The 22,529-nt window shown below is 40.5% G+C and overlaps 2 protein-coding genes across 2 annotated transcripts in view; one reads left to right on the top strand and one right to left on the bottom strand.

The window, feature by feature from the left end:
* The window catches only part of rhobtb4 (Rho related BTB domain containing 4), a 264,128-nt gene that overhangs the window by 166,567 nt on the left and 75,032 nt on the right, over nucleotides 1-22,529 (top strand). The gene's annotated exons all lie outside the window — the stretch shown is intronic.
* Nucleotides 1,107-7,228, bottom strand: LOC308112321 (aquaporin-3-like). The gene is made up of 6 exons (XM_080467766.1): nucleotides 6,999-7,228; nucleotides 3,553-3,679; nucleotides 3,214-3,351; nucleotides 2,970-3,085; nucleotides 2,644-2,861; nucleotides 1,107-2,541 (listed from the first exon to the last, which is right to left on the bottom strand). The coding sequence occupies exons 1-6, from the start codon at nucleotides 7,104-7,106 to the stop codon at nucleotides 2,337-2,339; spliced, it is 912 nt and encodes a 303-aa protein (XP_080323892.1). The 5' UTR covers nucleotides 7,107-7,228; the 3' UTR covers nucleotides 1,107-2,336.

Below are 22,529 nucleotides of genomic sequence, written 5' to 3'. Positions count from 1 at the left end.
GAATGAGACTATTAGGATGGACAAAGGCCAAAAGTGTTTACAAGTCTTTCCATTTTCCAGATAAAACACACACAAAACTGAAGTTGTATCAAAAATGAATAGTAGCTCTGGACAACTGAGGATAATTTCACATGATGTATGCTGCTCTGGCAGCAGTCCACTTCTGGCCTGTGGATACTGAGGAATTCTAGGGAACAAAGTTCAGACTTGAAATAGCAGTCTAAAAATACTGCTGTTCGCTTCATAATGATGGAGCAGATCTTCTTTTGTGAACACAATATTGCTATTACGAAGCACAGCTGGGGGACTGGAGCAATTTCTGCAAATAGTTTTGTTTCTTTTTGTACTTTTCACATTTTATAAAGCTTGTATGGCTAAAATGGTCAAGAGACCCCAAAACACACTGGAATAAAAATAATGATGGTGCATTAATGGAACTTTAAATACTCAAAGTTACCTCGTCCTTATCCTTCACGCAACAAAAAGCAGCTAAAAAGTTTGCCCTACACAGTTCTTCATGGAAATAACAATATCATCATAACTCATGTAAACCAACACACATGTTAAATTGTACTGAAGTCAGTATCTAAACATTTTTCCACACATATAAATATATTGTTGCTATTTATCAAAAGCAAACCTCAATAATTAAAAAAAACAATCTTGATGTTTTCAGTCAAACGTCACTTAGGCTCATTATCATATTAGAAAATGCTTCTTTTTACGTACTGTAGATACACAGATGCTTCCCAAGTGAGACTTTCATATATTTCTGATGTATTTTTCAAGAATCTACCATGAGATTACAGGACTTTAAGGCTGATTTGACAAGTACTTCATAATCTAGTTCCGCCTGTAGTGCTAATGTGTCATGCATTGTTGTGATATGATGACAGTGAAAGTATTGAATTGAAAGAATGAAAATAATCAAGAATAATGCTAAAGTCTACCACAGGGATGATTGAAAGTTTTTTTTTCTACTGTGGACCACACACTAATCAGCTTGATAACATATCTTACTTTGCTTTTGCGATTTTTGTGTCAACATTTGTCTTACATTTCACTGAGAAGCTACCTCATTCAAGACAGTCAAAACACAGGGGAGAGTAGGTTTCATATGTGGTACATATGCCATGATCATTTTGAAAAATTTGCACAAGCCCAAACAAAAATGCACCGCAGGCCACAGCAGGCCCACGAGCTATAGTTTAAATGTAGTCTGCCACGTTTGACCCGCTGCTGACCTGCTGCAAACAGGGAAGACGCTTTCCAGTCAACAATTTTTGTTTTCAGACAAGTGTAACTCGCTCGTATGTGTTTTCTTTCTGGTCTAATCAGATAACAGTTAACCCAGTAAGAGTGAGAACCATCTGTGAGAAGCCAGACAAATAAAAGATCTTCGACAAGGGTGTAAAATGATCTGCATTCATGTAAGAATAAAAAAAAAAAACGGAACTTTATTGTATCAGTACAAAAGCATTCCCCTCAACCCACTTACTAAGTACAGACACTCAAAAGTCCACTTTCGTACTCGGACATGGAGTCATAAACAAACAGGAATAATAGTTAACACATATTATACATCGAAGAAGGTAACTGTGGTTTCTCAACACTAGTTTCAAACATGAAAATACAAGAATATCTAGGAGTAAACTGATAAAATCTAATTCATAACAATGATAAACGTTCACCTTGTTTTTCTGTGTCAAATCATTTTCTGGGATGAAGAGAGTTTGGTAAAATGAAAATATCTCCACTTTAATATAGAAATGGTTCAGTAAAGTATGTTGTTAGAGAGATGTGGCCTCACCACCTTCAGTCAGTTTGAAACAACACAGTAGTCCGACAAGATGATGAAATATTTGGTTATTCCTTAAAATTCCAATTCACCCAAATCCCGACAGTTTTCATGAATTGAATTATTAACACTGAAAGGATCTGGACTGCCAGAACGCAAAGAACCTGGCTGTGAACGCAATGCGAGCTGTTTAAATATATCAGCTGTTAAGAATGCAAAACTCGATCAAAACAAGCTTTAAAAAGGTTACAATGGTACAAAACATACAATACTGTTAAAAATGGACTGCTATAGATACTATGATCCAAATATTAATCTTTTCATACAAGAATTAATGTAATTCTGTGCTTCTAATCATACACAATCATTCCTCTACAATCTCATACAATCACATGATTATGTATAGAAAGTGGCCTAATTTCACAAACACAACTATGTCAGGAGATGCGGCAACATGTTTCCAAAAGAACAAAACAGTTGCGGCAGGAATGAATATAGCCAAGTTTGTCGGGATTCACTTCTGTGCCTCTGAAAATGTTCAGTGCATTTCTTTGTTGGTCTCTTTGGGGTTGTCGTTGGGGGAGACGTTGGTGAGGCGAACGTTCTCCTGCTCTGTGCCTTCTTTGCGGTCGCGTACTTCTCCCTCCACGTGGAAACCGACCATCAGCTGGTAGATCATCACGCCGATGATGGTGCCGAGGAACGGGGCAAAAATGGGCACCAGGAACCAACCGTTTCTCACCCTGAGGAGTGACAGGGAGGACGTTGTTAGGAAATGAGGGATCGGAGGGGAAACAACTGCACATTTGAAAGAACAAATTTGGAATTAAACGTGATGCACTTACGTGAAAACATCAGTCCCCCACCCGGCGAGAGCAGTAAAAATACGTGGCCCGAGGTCTCTGGCGGGGTTCACTGCATATCCAGAATTGAAGCCCATCGACAGTCCGATGACCAGAACCACAAATCCGACGGTGAAAGCCTCTAACCCTTGTGGGATGGGGTTGTTGTATGGATCCACGATAGCCAGGATACACACGATCAGTGCTGCTGTGCCAATGATCTGTGTCAGAGAGAGACTGATGTTATGACAATTCACTCCCGATAGCTTCGATATTTGTCAAATTATGTTGTCTGAAAAATTGTCCTTTCCACATTTAACCAAACCCACCTGATCAAAGAAGGCGTTGACAAGGGTGAGATGTTTTCCAGGGTACGTAGCAAAGATGCCAGCTGTTGCTTTGGGTCCGGTCACATTAAAAGCACCCTCGTGGTCCCACAGGGCGTCTGAAGGGGAAGAAAAACAAACACCAGCGTAAAATACATATCTCTATATATATTACACTATGCTTAAAGTAATCAGTTTATGGTTGTGCTGAAATAACTTTGGCACATCGATATGTGTGGTCCCTTACCGTAATACATGCCAAAAATGACAGCAGCGCCGAAAAAGGCACCAATTGTCTGGAAGAGAAAGTAGGTGGGGAACTTCCTCCAGCGCTCTCTTCCAAGCAGACACAGGGCAAAGGTCACGGCAGGGTTCAAATGTCCACCTGAAAATGTACAAGAAAACCCAGTGTGCATTACAGATCACGACTACAGCGTAAAAAATGTAATCTAATTATCAGCAAAAATGCTCTAAATACAACATTAAACGTACAACGGCACACATAAATGTGAAAATTGCCACAAATTCCATCTATGCTTTATCCATGAGTATACCTCTAAAAACTACTGAAGTATTATGTGCATACCTGATACCTGGCCGCAGACCAGAATTCCTAAGGTGGCAGCGAAGCCAAAAGCAAAGTTGACCGTGAGGAACATGCCATGGGAGCCGCCGCTCAACACCAGCTGGGCCACTGCACCACAGCCAAACATCTGGAGGGAGAGATGAAAAGACAAGCTTACACAGTGTTGGAATAACCTCTCTTTGCACATGACACCTTTTTTACTGGGTCGGTTGAGGAGGAAAGAAGTAACATTTAATTTTTTTTTCAAGTTAGTAGCTTTACAAAGTTTTGGACAGCTGAAAAAGACATGTAAATAACGCAGAGCTGGAGCGTTGTCGGCCAATCGAGGTCAAGGGAAGGGTGAAATCATGCTCTGTGATTATTATCAGTGAGACGTGGAAAAAAAGAAATCTCTCTGAATGAGCTCTACTCTGAATTGAATAAGCTCTTTTGTCTTTATAATGGCACACAGGCAGGTTGTATGTGCAGAAAGGTCTGTGTGCTGACCTTGGATGTACGAGGAGCAGTCACTGTTACCACCCAGATTATTTATCAACGAAGAGGGGGGAAAAAAAAAAAGCATGACTTTTGGTTTCCTCTTGAGGAAAAAGGGAATAAATGTGTTCTTGGGCAACCTGACAGAATCAGTTAGGCCTTAAGTGCAAAGCAAGTGTTAAACTGTGTGCGCTGCGATTTGGTGTTTGCCCATATGCTCTTTGTATGTGCTCGGTAAGAGACGTCTGTGTGGTCCGTGTTCAGGTCGCCGCTCTCGAAGACCCCCTGATGAGGACGCTTTTCAGCCTGACCACACGACTCAGATGTTGAGGTCGGGCTGGGGGAACCGCACTCTTAGACGCTGGCGCCTGACGGGTATTCATCATCACTGGACTCAGTCTAAACTCTTTTCCAGCCATGATGAGACCAACCATTACTGGAAAGAATACAGTGGCACATAAATCAACCCGGCGGTGGGACTTTTGTATTTGGAGGGTGGGTGAATGTCCGCTTAATGTTGTGCCATCGGACAAATGTGGAAACAAGAAGTCAGGACATTGTGGAGTTGTTCTTAATGTCAGAGGCATTGGGTTACACATGGGCCATTAACTTGTGGGGTGCCAACGTCTTTACTCAGATCAAATTCCACCAGAAAGGTCTCGTTTGAATCTAAATCTGGTAAATGCTCATATTTACCAGTGACTGTATCCATTCTTGAAGAATCATGTCCACTTTCTATTTCGCTGCTCTGACGCTGCCATTGGTTTGCGGCGCCTCATTTGCCTGAGTCAGCTGGTCATGCATCCAGCGCGCTACTTCCCAACTTCTAGCACAGTTGGGAAGCCCATAAAAAAAAAACCTCAAGCTGCCAGCCAACTGAAACACACATTTGGCAATTGTCTGGGGGCTGCAGGCAAAAAAAATCTGCTGGCCTGGAACAGCCTCTTAATCACTACCTGTGTGATCCTTTCACATTAAGGATGGGGAGCCCATGTTGAGTCAGTCTCGCTCCCCTGCTGCGACTCTACAGATCAGAATATGTGGCTTAAGGTTGAAAATACAATCCACATTCAAAGGAGTTAACTGACTGTAGCTGAACAACAAAATAAAAAAGTAAAAAAAAACTGATTGGGGTAAATGTTGAAACTTAATTAAAAAAAAACAAAAAAACAACTAATATATTGGATAACAAAGTTTGGATATTTTGTCCAGCTATTCCAGTACAAAAGCCAAGAATGCAAGCCAAAATAAACAAAGACACACCCTCAACAATATTACCTCCCCCTGTAAGTCGAAACACAAGACGATTACTAATTAACAGTTTTCTTTTGTTTGAGAACTCAATGCCACAAAAATGTATTGGCAGGTTGATACCTGGAGGGAGAACGTGGTAAACCCAGATAATGACGGGGTCAGAGTGGGACACCTGCAATGTTCTGATGGAGGAAGGGAAATTATGTCAGGCATGTCCATGATGTGATGCCTTTTGTTCTGCTTCAGACCTTCCCAGCGCTGCCATCGACATGTGTCACCTGTTACATGACTGCACCACACCTTCTCCTGCCATTCACAGTGAAGTCTTAATAATAATTACCAAATAGTTATCCTACCCTATCCCGTCTCACGCAGGAAGAAACTCTGCTCTGGAGTTATCAGTGATCCTTTCTTTTTTTTTTTTAACAGGCTTGGACGATGGAAGATGATGCTCATTTTGATTTTTTTTCATTTAAAGGGAGAGTGGTTTTCCAAGTCTATAAAAAAGTTTTGTGAGTCATAAAGCGGAGGGTGAATCATTCCTGGAGCCTTTAGGTTACCCACAAAGCTGACTCTTGTACTAGTACTTAAAGTATTAACCGGAAAATGCATTTTATCTGATGAACCAAACAAAATACAAAAAAAAAAAAAAAAGCTCCTAAATGGACTAAAGAAGCACAAAGTCATCAAATATTCCACTCAGTCAACAGAAAAGATTAAATTTTCTCCTGACAATTGATTGGTTAAGTCATGAAACAAAACCTACTTTCTGTCTGAGAAAGAGAAGAAGTTTCTCTGTAAAGGATCGATAGATAAAAACAACTTCCCTTTGTTTCAAAGAGGAAATATACAGCTCACTGTCTGAAAGAGAGGCATTAGATTATATAACAGACACAAACTTGAGGAGGAAAGAAACTACTCTAAAGCTATAGCCCTACAAAACATACGTTACGTTTCAATAGTAGGTATTCCATCAAATTGTTTTGAAAAGCAGATACGAAGCACGAATCTTCTTGAAGTTTGAAGATCATTGGCTACAAAAATGCACATCAAAAGGTTTTAACCTAAATTCAAACTGCGAATACACTTAGCTTCCACCAATTCATTTAAAACTCAGAAAGTAGATGAGTTGTGTATGAATAAAATGACCTACTATATCAGAGTAAAACCTCATTTCAGACATACTAGACACTATAACCCGTGACCTTCACCTCTGATAACAAGTGTCTCTTTATGCACTTCTTTTTGTATTGCGTTGAAGGATGTGGTTTGGTTTTGTCTCCGGCATCCTGGATCCTCACCTCTGAGTAAATATTGTTGTGATGTCTTGTGTGGAGCACACGCAGTCCTGAACAAACTGTTGCTGACCTTTTATCTCGAGTTTGCTGACTTAGTAACAAGTACATAGGCCCACTCCAAGAGGAATACAAAGATCATGAACTTTGAAGTTTATGAATAACATGCGGTTTGTTTTAGGGTCGTTTATCGCTCCTCAAACATGCGAAAACTAAAGAGCTTACAAACGCTGTCAGGTGGAGAGTAATGGAGCGCACGGCAATGATTGAACAGTGCAGGACTTGGAGGAGAGAAAACATTGAGAGGACAGAGGTCATCTCTTATCAGCACACATCACAGTTTAAATCATGAGTATTCTCACTTTCACAAGATGATGCATGACTCCGACCGGTACACACACTTATTACACCCTCTTAACTCACCACAAGGATGAGAGTGCCGAGACACTCTGCCAGGGCCTGGCGAAGCAGCAGGTTTCGGATCTGGAAGAACCGGGACAGCTTATTCAAGTACGTCTTTTGTCTGCTCATGATGCTTGCTTGGAGGCTGGAGAGGCTGTGAGAGGTCGCAGGCAGTGAGCGGATAGTTTCCTGAGTGACTGTGAAGCTGGTTGGACCAGGCAGCCAGTTATAGAGCCCAGATGGGCATGGCCTGGACTGGAGCCAAGCCCGAGCTGGGAGCCTGGACCCACCCTCTGCATCACGCCCCTCCCTGATCTTCACAGTGTGATTCACAATCCGGTTTCACCTCGGGTCTCTCTCTCTCTCTCTCTCTCTCTCTCTCTCTCTCTCTCTCTCTCTCTCTCTCTATGACCTGAACATTTTGTGTATGTGGAAGTTTAACTTTAAAATAAATAGGCCCGGCTAGTTCTAAGTTCTCATTTGTGTAATTTGAGAACAAACAAGATCTGGCAGCTGCAGGAAGAGACAAAGGACACTGTACTTGTGTTATTTGTCTGTCTGAGATGATATGATCTCAAGCAACTGCCTGGTAAATTAAGCTTAACTGAGACTCGTCTATGGAATAATCACATCATTACACTGTGTTTAAATATAAAGATAGAAACGACATCTGAAGGGATGTTTAATTATTTGGTTTTTCTCGGACGTTCTCCCTGGAAATAAATGGTTCACCAACCACACCAAATCCAGCGTCTCAATTTCAACATTTACCACCATGAAGTCACAGATTAAAACCATCTGAACGTTGCATTTTCCCCTTGCTATGCTTTTGCTATGTTATGCAAGAATACAATTTTTTCTTTGCTTCAGTAGACACAGAGTCATTTTTTTACAGGTAAAAGTCAAGTAAAGCACAGGCACGGACATGATTTGAAATAGAAAAGTATCGAGTAGCCATTTTAGGTCTCGAGTTCTCTTCAGTGTGAAAAGTAGATCAGTACTGCTGCTCTGAATCTTCTCTCGGATTGTTTGTGACAAGTGTCTTTTGTGACAGACAAGTTACAGGTGATTACTCCCTCTGGTCCAGCCTCTTCCTCTCAGTTTATTCCAGATATTAGTTTTACATTATTGTCCATGTCATTGGTGCTTGAATACGGTGATTTAGAGTAGGATTTTGTTTTTCTCTATGAATTATTGTCCCATCTATTGGGGTGAAATCTGTCAGGAGGCAATTACAACAAACCCATGAATGAACAAAATAAGGAAGAAACAGACAAGCGCATTCAGGCAAACATTTTAAGAATGTAACTCATAAAAAAGGAAAAATACATTGTCTTAAAATTTAGTGGGTAAAAAAAATAAACCACCTGTCAGAAAAATGAACTCTTTAAGGCAGACCTACAAAACCATCTCTGATTAACAAACTGAGTTTCATTTAAAAAAAAAAAATCAAATGGTCCAACTTTACAGAAATCAATGAAATGCTGCATAAAAACCACCTGAGCAGAAAGTTAGCGTTCCCAATTTTTGGTGTTTTACACAACAGCTCACACATAACTGTAATACATACCAGTTTGCAGACATTACTGGAGCATTTCCAGCTATTCACCGTCTTTCCCATTTCCCTCGCCTCATTTTCTCCGACCTGTTCTTTTGTCCCTCTTGTGAAACTTCATCACCACATATTACACCTTCTTTGTGCCGTTTCTATTGAGGTGTGAGAACATTTCCACGTTTAAAAGCCCTCACTCATGTCCGTATCAGTGGGAATCAGTGCAATGCGTTTTTTATGTGTGTGTGTGTGTGTGTTTTTTCTTCCCTGTCTGGGCTCCTTTCAGCTATTTAGGCTGAAAGTCTATTCTGTAGTGTTATCAGAGTACTGAGAACATTAGACTGCATGTTTGCGCACATCTGTACGGATTATTTTCTGGGCTCGCGTCAAATCTTCTTGCCGAACGAAGCTCAAATCTGACACAAAATACTAATGTGGCTGTAGTGAAAATATTCCAGTAACAGGTATGTTTGATATATTTCCCAAAGTATGTCTCAGGAAATCAGACACTGTCTTACGTGACACGCTTCATCACTACAGTGACTGGAGGCCATGTGAGTCAGGCACCTGCGTCATAAATGTTGCGCAACGTTTCATTCTAAACTCTTGCAGACGGGCAATGATGAAAGGCCACCACAAAATGAACGTTGTCTCGCATGAAAGTGTCAGGATGTTTTGGATCAAGTTGGTGCAAGTGGAGTGAATATTAGCTCATTTACAACAGGAATTGAAATAAATTACATTTTAGGTTCCTGCACCTTAGTCGAGAATCACAACTAAGCTTAATAAGTACAATATCTGAGCTCCCTGCATGTTTGCAAAGAATTAATATAGAGGTTGACGTTGGTCCATGTTGGTCATGAATGAGTTAATATGCACTTTTAAGGTCTTCTCCTTTGCTCGCCCATTTTCTTTAAATAATATCTCTAAAGTGGTTTCAGAGTGCAGATGTGGTGATATAGACTCATATGTCTGGCACTTTATAAAAAACGTGACTTTCTGATATAGTTTTACTGGATACTTCACGTTTAGGCCTGCTGCTCTTCAGTTGAGTTGCTCAAACCAAACTATTCTTTTTCTATTTATTTATTTTTTTCAATTTAATTTGGTTTCTATTTTTCTCCCCACATCATTGAACTTTTTGTCTGTTTCAGCTTATCTTCATTTTTTTCTGCACAAGTCCAGAAGAATCCAAATCTAAAATGCCAGCGGCGCTGCATTTTTGAGCCACATGCTTTCAAGCAGAGCTTCCTGGAACGGCTCGGCTCAGGAGAAAGACAATAAAAGAGAAGTGGCATCCAGACTATTTCATGTCCAGTTGTTTGAATAATCAGTCTCAATAAGCCTTGACGCATCATTTTGTGAATGGTGTATTCCAAGGGGGATCTTACTGTTTTTGAGAAACCATGCCGATCATTGTTTTCATGGCCTGCGAATAATGATGCTCGTGTGCACAATTTATGTGGAGCAGATGTGTTTATCTGCAGGAGTGCCAGTTGTTTTCCATCAGGTGCTGGAAGAGAGGACAGGTGCAGACAGGTCAGGAAAGACGGATTTATCCCACACAAACAGCAAGGTTTGGCACTTTGCTCCTGGCGAGGCCAACATACAAAGTTCATGTTCATAATTGCTGTGTGACATTAGCCGAGCTCTCATTCACTCTCCGAGCAACATGCCGCTCTGAGCAAGGTGACTTTTATTTTTGGGGCCACAAACACATCACGGCTACCGTGGATACATGGCGTGTTAAGAGCAGTTCAGTGGGAAATCTTTGTTATTGTTAGGGAGTTAAGTTATTTACAAATTTATGGAAATTAAACAGGGATTTAATGTGATAGTAACAGTAAATGTAAAAGTTTTAGTTTAAAGTTGGCACAGTGGGCAGGAATCACGTACTTGACCATTCATAACATGAAAAATTGTATTATTCTTTCATAAATATTAAATAAAAATGGATGTAATCCATGCTGTCAGGTTGTATCACATTACTGAGTATAGCTTTCTTACTATGTAATGTGGATTTGCAGAAGAAAAAGGTGCATAAAGCATAACTTCATGACATGTCACATATTGTGTCACACTTTTTCGTAGCAGAGAATTCTTTTTCAATACATGAGTCAGACGCAACAACTTTGTTTTACCCTTAAGGAAATCAAAGGGCCAAAACTCAACAGTATTGTGTAACTACCAGAAGTTTAAGGCTTAAGTATCATGCATCATCATTTTTCTTCTAAATCCCAGTAACAACAACCCCAGCTCGTAGTCGTTTGCACAATATCGGATTTAACGTTCCAAAGGAAGCAGTGCTTCTGGTTTTTGGATTACTTTGAGCATTTAAAAGTCTAATGTGAACTTGCGTGAGGCTCCACATGACAAGCACGCGTGAGCAGACAAAAGACGGCGACCGTAACAGCGACTGAGAGATTTCTGCAGACCTGTCAAGTCAAGTTACTTACTCATTAATGTGCCACTAACCCTAAGAGTTACTTCCTTCCTGCTCTCCTTACTTTTCCCATAACCCTCTTTGGTCACTGTCTGGTGAATCACCACAGAATAATACAGGTACACATGTTTTGTTTTGCCCCGGGGTAAATTGGTGTAAATGTTTCATAACTTGTGGTACCAGTGACTTACTTATCGTCTCTGTGTCAATACAATATAAAATCCCTTACCAGAAGTGCGAGCGACAGGCAAAGACTTTCTCTCTTCCAAAAGTTTCCACATTCTCCACTTTCTCTATAATTATGGGATGTTGTAATCAGGGGAACATGTTTTCTGAGCCAACAGCTGCAGACTCACAAACACATACACATCCTATGACATAGATGAATGTGTCAGCCGGCAATTAGGAACTTTTATGTGTTGTTGTCTTGTGCAGTTAATCAGCAACCAGCACACTTCATTATTCTACACGTCTCTTCAGACGGATTATGTGACAGACGCACTGTCAACCTTTGCTATATTGTGGCCCATCAAATGGATCATGTAATGATGGACGTTCAATTCCAGTGGCACTGCGATACCTCGAAGACTTCTGTGTTGGGAACACAGTAGTGCGGTGACACGTACTCAATCACTCTTCAGCTAGTTTATGCCCGCTTTAATAACAACCCTGGGCTGCATCTCAGATTTTATTCCCCTTTCAGTCAACAGTGGAAGCTGCTCAACTGAAATCTTAGACGAACCTGACGGCGTGAGACGGAGAGTTTGTCACGCAACAAGCTAAGTCAACCGCAATAAAGCGTTTTTTTTTGGGGGTGGGGGTCACACAGGAAGTCTGCTGCATCATTTTTGCGTGAAAAGTATATTCTCAAAGAATGAAACTAACAATGTTTCCTGCATCAGGTGTTATTTTCATAATTAATACAAATATGCATTTACATTGCAGCAATACCTGTTGTTATGTCACAAACTACGTTTGTGCCAAATATTAATGGGATTGAGAGAGTTTACAGCCTTTTTTTTTGTTATATATCAGGTTTATAGATGATAAAAAGACAAGAACAGACATAAACCACTGCTTTAACAAATACTTGGATGGAAAACACGCTCCACAGAAAAGACCAAGTAAAATGTCATAATAGACATAGACCAGAGGTTACGGTCAATACTTCTGTGGAATAAGAAAATTCACACTGAATACAACACAGATGAAAGTAAATCATTACAATTAGTCACAGTAACCTCATTTGAAAAGTTTCAATAGTTTTGAGAGCCTAACTATCAGTAGTGAGATAAGTAGATTCCCGGATAAAACAGTGATTACTCATAAGTATGACATTGCAATGACTGTGAGGTGATTCATTCCCAAACTGAGTTTATGTTCTTCTTCTTAAAAAAATATTTATGTGATCAACACAGTTAGGTTGGGAGTTCAAATGCAGCGCAGCATGAATGATGAGTTTCCCAAGGAAATCAAGAAGAGGCGGAAAAATTCTTTATCCTTCATCCCATCATGAAGGACGTGGAAACATCTTGGATGATCCGCTGGGTATGAATTAATTTACAGAGCGCTCCAGAAAGCACACCAGCAGGTAAAGCACCAGGTCCCGATTGTGTTCTAGTTGATTTTCAGGACAATCCTGGCAGCGACACCAGGGCAGTGACAGCGGTTAAAAACAACAGACGTCTGAGACCACACACGAATGTTGCAGCACAACTTACAACTGCAACCAGACAAAGACACTCGCGACCTGACTGGAGACTATGATTCCATCTATGATTCACAGTGATCGGACAGGACTCATCAAAGGCCGACATTCCATCAATAACGTTCTGAGACGTCTAAATGTGATCAGTGTGCAGCAGCATTGCAACTCAAAAGCAATAGTTGCGTTACTTGATGCAGAAAAAACTTTCAATGAAGTTAATTGAGATTTTCTTTGGCTTTGGGGTATCATTTCTCCAGTGGATATCGATAGGTCACCCAGGGCTACCGTTACTACCAACAGGATGACATCAAAACATTTCACATCACAAAAAGCAACCAGATGAATGCTCACTCTCACCCTTAGTATTCATTGAATCACTGGCAGCAGCTATGAAATAAAATCTAACAAAGAAAATCAAGGGCATATAATCCTTTGTATCAATGGTTCAATCTTTTTTTCTTGAAGGATGCAAATTGTTCCCTTAGTAAACCTAGAAGATTCCTCCACCTGTACGATTACTAGAAACTATACGTATGTGAAATACAGTTTTGTGGTTATATTCTGTAACAATTAGTTCATTTTCTCTCACAGCAGCTCAGGGTATTTGATGGACTGGTGTTGCTTTGACTTGCAGTTTCAAACATTCATTCGCCAGTTTTTCACGGCAAAAGATGCATTCAGCTCTAATTGCTTCCATGAAGCCATATTTGATGTAACTTTCTTGGTACACTTTTTTCTTTTTTTTTGGACTGATTCATCTTTCTCTTGGGCCATTTTTTTCTGCTTACCTTTTGAGATTACATTTGTGTATATTGCAGACACTTTTGAATAGGCTTATTTTTTTTTGTGACTCCCAATTAATATCAAGAGGGCTTCGCAAACCCCTCCATACTATTATTTCACCAAACCAACAACAGATTCTTACTAAATGGATGAATCCCACCAGGGAAACAAAGTTTAAGCAAAAAGCTATTTGATCGTAAGTCCCTAAAGCATTCCTGTGGTATCAGAACTTTTCAACTTCTCTTCTCTTCTCTCTATCTTTGAGCGTTCCCCCCCCCGGTAGTGTACGGCAGCCATGCCAACTTCTAATAAAGGCAGCAACAGAATGAGAATCCAGGTCTCTCCCTGTTGCAAGAGCAAAAATTGTTCTGACTCCGAAGGCTCTAAATCACATCATATTGTTGGCCCAAGCTGCCGAACAGGACAAGGGCAAAAAAGAAAAACTTTTCAATGGAAGTTCTCAACGTTGCACAGCCATGACTGTTCACACAGTAATCTATGTGAACAGACATCTGAAGCAGGTGGTGTCAAGCACTTCATACTAACTCATATCTTGTATCTGTCTGCCGTCCATCAGCTGATGTTCCAGGGCCTGTTTGACTTTGCAGCTGAAAAAAGCTCCCGATCCCAACCTGCTCTCGACACCAGACAAACGGTCATGCGTACATACAACACTGGTGCCAGGCCACTTTACTTCACACACTTGTTTTACTTTTGATTTGTGTAGGACAGCTGTGAACATATACATTTGGTTGAAAAAGTAGAGCTATAAAGTAGTTAAGCCTAAGATTGTACTTGATTACTTCTCAACCGATATCAAAATACTGAAGGAGAATTGTAAATGTTTCCACCATACTTACTCTTCATCCCTGTGGTGCAATCTAACATTTTAAAAATGCTCCCCCCCCCCCCCTGCTTCTTCATTTTGACCAAAGTAGAACTTCTGTAAATACCATCAGTCTCATACTCATTCTTCATCCTGTCCATTCTGCAGCCTCCAGTTGTGCCACTGTCTCTAAACTGTACAATACAGCTATAGTCTCACTACTGTTCTGTAGAAATTCACTGTCACAGGGACCTTCCTCTTTTTCTTTGAAACAGAATTTGTACATGAAAACAAAAACCTTTTTTAAGTCCTGCCTCAAACTTTCATTGGGATTGTGGTCTAGATTAACACATGCTTTGATACAAACCATTCTGGCTGGATGTTTCCCGTCACTGTGCTGGAAGGTGACCCCCCACCCAAGTCTAAAGCCTTTTTTGCTGCCTTGAACAGGTTTTTTTCTACCAACTTTCCCTCAGTTTTGATCAGCTCCCCTAGTGTTGCTAAAAAAGAAGCATCTCAACAGTATGATGATACCGCCACCATGCTTCGCAGTGTGTTTAAGGTGGTGTGCAGTGTTTCCCAGCAGTTTTATGTTTGGGACATAAGTCCAACTTTGATCTCCTCTGACCAGAGCACTTAGTTCCACGGTCAGTGTCTCCTCCCACATGGCTTCTTTCAATCTGTGCTTGGTTATCTTCTTCGCACGGTGGCGCAGTGGTTAGCGCTCTCACCTCACGGCAAGACACTCGTGGGTTCAAATCCAGCCCAGGGCCTTTCTGTGCGGAGTTTGCATGTTCTTCCCTTGTGTGCATGGGTTTCCATCACAGTACTAAGAACATGCACTGTGGGTCCCTGAGCAAGACCCTTGACCCCCCACCTCCCCCCTGAGCACTGCTCTGTGTGGCTCAAGGACATAGCAATGAGTTTAACATTGGGGGGGGGGGGGGATACATATTGGAAACCTGACAGATCTGTAAATAGTTTAGGCACAAATGTCAAAAATCAACTCCATCGCAAACCACTCAGAAAAAACTGCCTCTCCCTCTTTCCCCAGAACAAAATGGTTTGAGTTTTGAAGCATAATGCTTCTGTCATCCCAGGACTGTACGCTTACTAGCAAGCTAAAGATTTCAGTCACGCTAAGACAAATTTAGTAGCACACACAGGTGCTCGGTTTAATACAAGCTCCTGTACTTAACAGCCTTGTATTCAATAATTTGCATGCCAGAGGATTTCTTCAGTGTCAAACATGAACCGACACACAAAAGGTTAGAAAACCCTGGCCTGAGCCAAAGAGACTAAATATGTTTTCCTCCTGTCATTTGCAGACATAAATTGCTCACATATTGACTTCTTGTCCAGTAAGGCTCCAAAAAAGTTCAATAAGTTTGAACTTACTACGAGCAAGCAACTCAATGTTTTTTTTACTTATTAGAGAACTTTTATAAAGCATCTGACTTTTAACAACGACTATATTTTAAGACCTCCCCTCCTGCCATGTGCCGTCCTCTCCTCCTCCTGTCTCTTTCCTGCTGCTAAACAAACAGAATGTCTTCAGAGATGCAGGTCTTGTTGTGCAGCATAAATGTGAACCATTTCAAAACTAAACTGGGGAAATAAATCACTCATTGGTCATGATGGAGCATCTCACTATACAGAAATTCTGAACACTGGTGGAGTATTGCTGCTGATCGGCTAATCAATACCTAACCCAAACCTTTATAGTACTTTGAAATAATGAAATAATTGTTAAAAATTTCCTCACCTGTTCTTTTTTCTGGATCTATTATGATCAATAATATGGTTTTTAAACCTTACCTCACACCCTGAAGCTCCACCTCCTCTCCCGTCTCTTCCCTGGACGGGTTACAGTTCATCTCATCATGAAATAGTTTGTTTCAAATATATTAGGAGCTAATCCACATTTCACTAATCAATTTAAGACCCGAACTGAGCTTCCTCAGTCTCTCCACCTGCCTTTGCTTCACCTGCTTCACTCCTCTGTGTTCTATCATTCCCCTGATGAGACATTTTACACATAATATCTAATATAATGTCAGACATGTTGGAGTGGTTAAGTGTTCTCCTTGTGCAGTGTAACTTTACTCACAATGTCACTCTTAAAAAAGAACCAAGTCTTGCTGGAGTTTCAGTCTTTTCTTCTCTGCTGTACTAAAAGAAGACGACAAACTATTTAGTCGAGTGTTGATGATACTCAGGGACTTTGACAAAGTTAGCAGTTAAATAAAGGACTAATGGTCATCCCAGGATTAAGACGACTTCATCCAACAGATTTTGTTCCTAAATATGAATGTAAAAACAAAGAACATGACGTTATAAATGAGCCATATTCGTGGCAGGCTTTTTCATAAACTCTTTATTTTAGTTTTCTTTATGTGTTTCTTTATGCAAAGCATCTTTGAGTGCCCAAAAAAGTGCTCCACTAGTTAGATCAGTGTTGCCACAGTTACCTTGAAAAGATAATACGATTACTGATTACTATTAGTTACTGCTAGTCACTCCTTTAAAAGTGTAGGAATGGAACGGTATGGTCCAGTACGGTTCGGGTTTCCACCGCAAGAATTGCCATTTTTACGGAATTAACCGCTCCAAAGGTTGAGGCTTTTTCCGCCACCCTTCCATTGGAGTACTCAGGACAACAGAACGGCTCTGATTTTGAGGAGCCGTTTGCTGATTGGTCAGTGATTTACAACACGCCCTCAATATTTTAATATGTCGGCTGTATGAATCCTCTGTTGTTAACACATTCAACTTTGCACTGGTTGTTTTTTTTTTGTTGTTTGTTTTTCTTTGCTGCGCAACTTTCATGTTGGTCCCAAAAGAGCAGACGCGTGGCAGGGACGGAGACCAGGACTGCTCCGAGCTGCTCCGAGCCCCGAATCCTGGTGTCTGTCCCTGCATCGTATCTGTGATCTCGGCCCCAACGCAGAAGTTGCAGCTGCAACTCTGTGGCTGCAAAAAAAGAAAAGTTAACTAAACAACTAGTGCACAACAACAACAACAACAACAACAACAACAACAACAACAACAACAACAACAACAACAACAACAACAACAACAACAACAACAACAACAACAACAACAACAACAACAACAACAACAACAACAACAACAACAACAGAGGATTCAAGTCAAGGAATCTCATAATGAACTTTAATATCACCCATTAACATTGTAAAATCTTTTAGGGACATTTTAAATTGCTGTGCATATAGTTTATTTTGAACCATTAACTCAGAATTTTCAAGCAAATTTTTTGAACCCTTTACAAGAGCACATGAAGCCCTCCTCTATGTCTCTCACTCTATTCTACATGTTATCCGAATGAGTAATGGTATTGTATGTAGTCACAGCAGAGTACAGTCTGGCTGCTCTCTCTTCACAGTAGACCATCAGCAGGTGGCTGAGGTGAACAGTAACTCCACATCTCCGCCCTGGTGGACAACAAACAAAACATTTTTCAGTGCAATCTTTAGGCTTTTTTGACAAGTGATGTGAATGTGGACTGCACAGTACTGGGTTGATGAAAGGACACGTGAGCATCTTGCCTTCACTAATATACCGTACTAATATGTTTTGTTCAGATGCAATAGAAGATATCCACACACCTTGCGCCGTATAAGTCAATATGACATGTTCCCCCACACTCACCACTTTAGTCTAATTATTTCCATGTTCATAGTGATGTGAAATGTGAAACTTAAATGCTGAAAACTTGAAATTAACTCAAGTGAATGCAGGAAAACAACACCCGAATGATGCATTAGGCAAACAACTATGAGTTTGCATGTGCTTGGATTATGCAAACGCATTCTTCCTGTTTTTTGCACATACTGAACGTTGCAAATGGCCATTTCTATACTATAATTTAACCTGCCTTTACAAGAAAATCATCTCAGTAGTTCAACAACGCTCTCTCACAGGATACTAAAATTATTCAGCAAAATAAAGGCAAACACTAAAGGCAACTTAACTTCACATTTAAATCAACTTATTACCGCAACTTGCACAGACAGCCATTTGTTTTTCCTTCCCAAAGTGGAGAAAAGCCATACGACACCCTCAAACCTTTTTTTGCAAAATATCAGTTAGTAGTTTATTACAAATTGCTGCCATGATAAATGACGCCAATAAATGACCAATTACATTTGTGTCCAAAATCTACATTCAAAACTCAAATTATTTTGTGACGACAGGGTTCACCTAATGAAAAGCACTTGGAGGATTTGGACCTTTCAGAGTCTGTCAATAGGTATTTGACCAAACTTTATCTCTCTGATGATTTTGAGTCTTCAAAACAAACAGACCAATACAATAGCTGCTAAGTGTGTACAAAAATATTCAACATCATTGTGCTTTTTGCAAGCTGTTGAGCGTAATGATTGTTTATCTTCCAATGTCAACTCTTCCAGCAAACACATGGTGGTGTGCAACAGTTGCAGCTCTTATGAATATGAAAACATTGAGCCGCTGTTTGCCAGCATCACCAGGTCCAACAGCAATAACCCGAGCAATAAGGACCAGGCCTCAGCACAAGATGTCTTCTTGAGTGAAGAAAATACTTTAGATAATGAAATACACTTGGAGGGTTGGGACCGTTCAGAGTCTATCGCTCTGAGGAGTTTCAGTATTTTAAGAAAAAAGACTAACTATGAAACTAACAATTTTCTTTCTTGCTTATTAAAGATCACCACAACAAAACAAAGAGGAGACACAGTGCACGAGGGAAAAGAACCAATCCAACAGTAACACAAGTAAGCACATTAATGACAAGACAAGCTGTTGAAAAATTGAAAAATGACTGGATCAGTTGGATGGGCTTTATTTTACATATAGTTAATTAGATAGCTGCACGAACCTTGGTTGATAGGCTGCTTAACCAGCATTGTTTTACACAACAAACATCATTTTGTTTTTCAGATTTGAGACTTGGAAACAAATTTGTGAGCAGAAGACAACCGAAAAAAGAAAAAAAAACAGAAAAAGAGAAAAGCTTGTCAATGGTGAACCTGAGAAAACACCCCCCACCCCTCCCCCACCATAGCAAAGGAGAACATCTACAGTGAGGATCGGAAGTTTGGTCAAAACGTGTATAAATGTGAATAATGAAGCCAAGGGAAGCTGAAAAAATCTCCAAAATGGAAAAAGAAAAAAGGCTTGTGCAAAAGTATTGGCACCCTATATAGTTAATAGCTTGTAGCGCCCCCTTTGGCAAGTATCACAGCTTGTAAATGCTTTTTGTAGCCAGCCAAGAGTCTTTCAGTTCTAGTCTGAGGTATCTTCGCCCATCCTGACTTACAAAAGTCGTCCAGTTCTGTGAGATTTCTGGGCTTTCGGTCATGCACTGCTCTTTTAAGGTCTGTCCACAGATTTTTCATTACTGAGGTCAGGAGACTGTGAAGGCCATGGCAAAACCTTTCAGGCTGCGCCTCTTGATGTAATCCATCGTGGATTTTGAGATGGTTTTTTTGGGATCATAATCCATTTGTAGAAGCCATACTCTCCTTAACTTCAGCTTTTTCACAGACGGCGTCACGTTCGTGTCCAGAATTTGCTGGAATTTAATTGAATCCATTCTTCCTGCTGGCCGTGAAATGTTCCCTGTGCCACTGGCTGCAACACAACCCCAAAGCAAGATGGATCCACTTCCATGCTCAACAGTTGGACAGATGTTCCTTTCGTGAAATTCTGTTCCCTTTCTTCTCCAAACGTACCTTTGCTCATTCCAGCCAAAAAGTTCTATTTTTACCTCATCAGTCCACAGGTCTTGTTTCCAAAATGCCTCAGGCTTGTCCACATGTTCTTTTGCAAACTTCAAACACTGCTTTTTGAGGCGAGGACATAGGAGATGTTCTCTTGTGATGACTCTTCCATGAAGACCATACTTGTACAGGTATCGCTTTATAGTTGAATAGTTTATAACAACGCCAGTGTCTGCCAGAGCGTCCTGGAGGGACGTGGGTTCTGACAAGCTTTTCTCACAATCCTGTGAGCCGTTCTGTCTGATACCTTTCTTGGTCTTCCAGATCTTGCTTTGACCTCCACTGCTCCTGTTCACTGCCACTTCTTAATTACATTCCGAACAGAGGAAATTGGGACCCGGCAATGCTTTGCTATCTTCTTATAGCCTTCTCCTGCTTTGTGAGCATCATTTATTTTCTGTTTCAGAGTTGTAGGCCACTGCTTAGAGGAACACATGGTGCTGGATTGTTGGGGCAAGGTCAGATGAGTGTGGGTATTTAGAAACCTTTGAAATTTGCATCATCTAGTTTTTTCCTGATGATGATTGAGAACAAGCCATGACCCTGTCAGGTTAATTCAGGTCTCGGCTTTCCAAAGGGGGCGCTATAAAGTATTGACAATATAGGGAGCCAAGACTTTTGCACAAGTTTTTTTTGACATTATGAGAATGTCTCATTTGTAGTTTGATGCCTTTTGGAGATATTTTCAGCTTCCCTTGGCTTCATTATCAAAAATCTTCAGAATCAAAAATCACACGATCATAATCTAAGATCGATCTAATCACTGCACAATAAATCATAGCCAGGGTGTCTCTTTCAGCACCCCAGTCGCTTCCAGCCACACTACGGAGAATATTTGTGACTATCTCACACTTTCCAGCAACTTTCATAATATGCCCTTTCCATGAGTCTTTCATCCATCCAAAGGCCAAGAAACGTAAATAATACGACAACCTGCTCTTTTTCTACACCTTCCTGCACTCCGTCATCAACAAAGCCAAAAGACTGGCTGGAAAAATCTGAGCAGGTGACGTCAGCGAGAGACTGACGCTCAGCGGGTTCCTGCAAGTCCTCGCATCGGCTGGATTTCTTTCAACTGAGCAACCATACAACGAAATATTTACTGCAGGAATCGTCCTCTTGTACCCAAAGATCATGTACTTGCTTTTGGAAGATGAAATTCTAAATCCCGAGTCGCTTGCCCACTGAACTACCTGATCCAGAGCTTTTTGCATCTGACGGAAAAGGACAGGCATATTTCTCCTCCTCCTCCAGATCGCTCCATCATCTGCAAACAGAGACTTCCCAAAGAAATTAGGTCCGTTCAAAAATATATCATTATTCATAATGTTAAAGAGGAGCGGGCTGATCAGTGCCCCTTGAGGAGTTACGTTGATGTCAGCAGTTTCTGAGAGATCACCCTTAACTTTAACTTGAATGGATCTGTTATTAAGGAAATCCTTAATCCAGTAGAATGTCCTCCCCTTAACACCTGCATCATGAAGTTTTATTAATAATCCCTCCTTCCACATTGAATCGTACGCGTTTTCAATATCCAAAAACACTGCAATCACACCTTCTTTATTAATAATAGCTTTTTGACATCTTGATCAAGAGTCCATAGTACTCCTACCAACTCCGAACCCATTTTGACAGCTCGCAAAGAAACCCGATGATTCAAGGAAATGGACTAACCTATTAGTCACCATTCTTTCCATCACTTTACATAAAACAACAGTTAAAGCTATCGGCCGATATGATGAAGGGCAAGAGGGATCTTTTCCTGGTTTCTGGACAGGAACCACAACAGCTGGAATTATAAAATCAAAATGCAGTTTTAACCATCTCTCCTGTACACATAAAATATCTGATTTATCATCAAAATCTCTTGACTCATTTCTTAAGTTCCTGTCCGTTAGCTATTAAACTTCTTGGAAGAAAGTATTGATGAAACTTCTTGCAAGAAAAAGTTGGTGAGAAAGAGCCTCTAAATAAAGCTGTAGGTGACATGAGCCCAGTGAATATGAAGACCCTTCCTGACTTCACAACAAAGAACACTTTCATGTCCCGAGCATTCCAACACAGTTTCTGGAGAATCGAGCATCGACTTGGAATAGTGAAGACGACTATAAATTGGCAAGCAACAAAGTGACGTGTATATCAGTGGTCAATGACCATGCTGACGGTGCTGTTGCTCTGGTGCAAGATTTCAGTGGCATGGTGACACATGATGATGAGCAGCTGCAGTTCCTTTTGCGAGTTGTTGCAAAACATTTCCCAATGATCTGACGCAAAGCCTCTCCCAACACGTGTATACGTATATACTATTGATTTAAGTCATACTTATAAGTGCGACATCTGTCTTTGTATGACAAGACTTGTTCAATGTTTGGATCTCTTTGCCTTTAATTAAAAGTCTACAGTGTAATGTTTTAGTAAATACGATTGATATCAATAAAAAAATTTTCTCTCTAAAGC

This window comes from Lipophrys pholis (genome assembly GCF_963383615.2).
Source record: "Lipophrys pholis genome assembly, chromosome: 7".
Taxonomy (NCBI): Eukaryota; Metazoa; Chordata; class Actinopteri; order Blenniiformes; family Blenniidae; genus Lipophrys; species Lipophrys pholis.
This window is presented reverse-complemented; position numbering and strand designations above follow the sequence as displayed.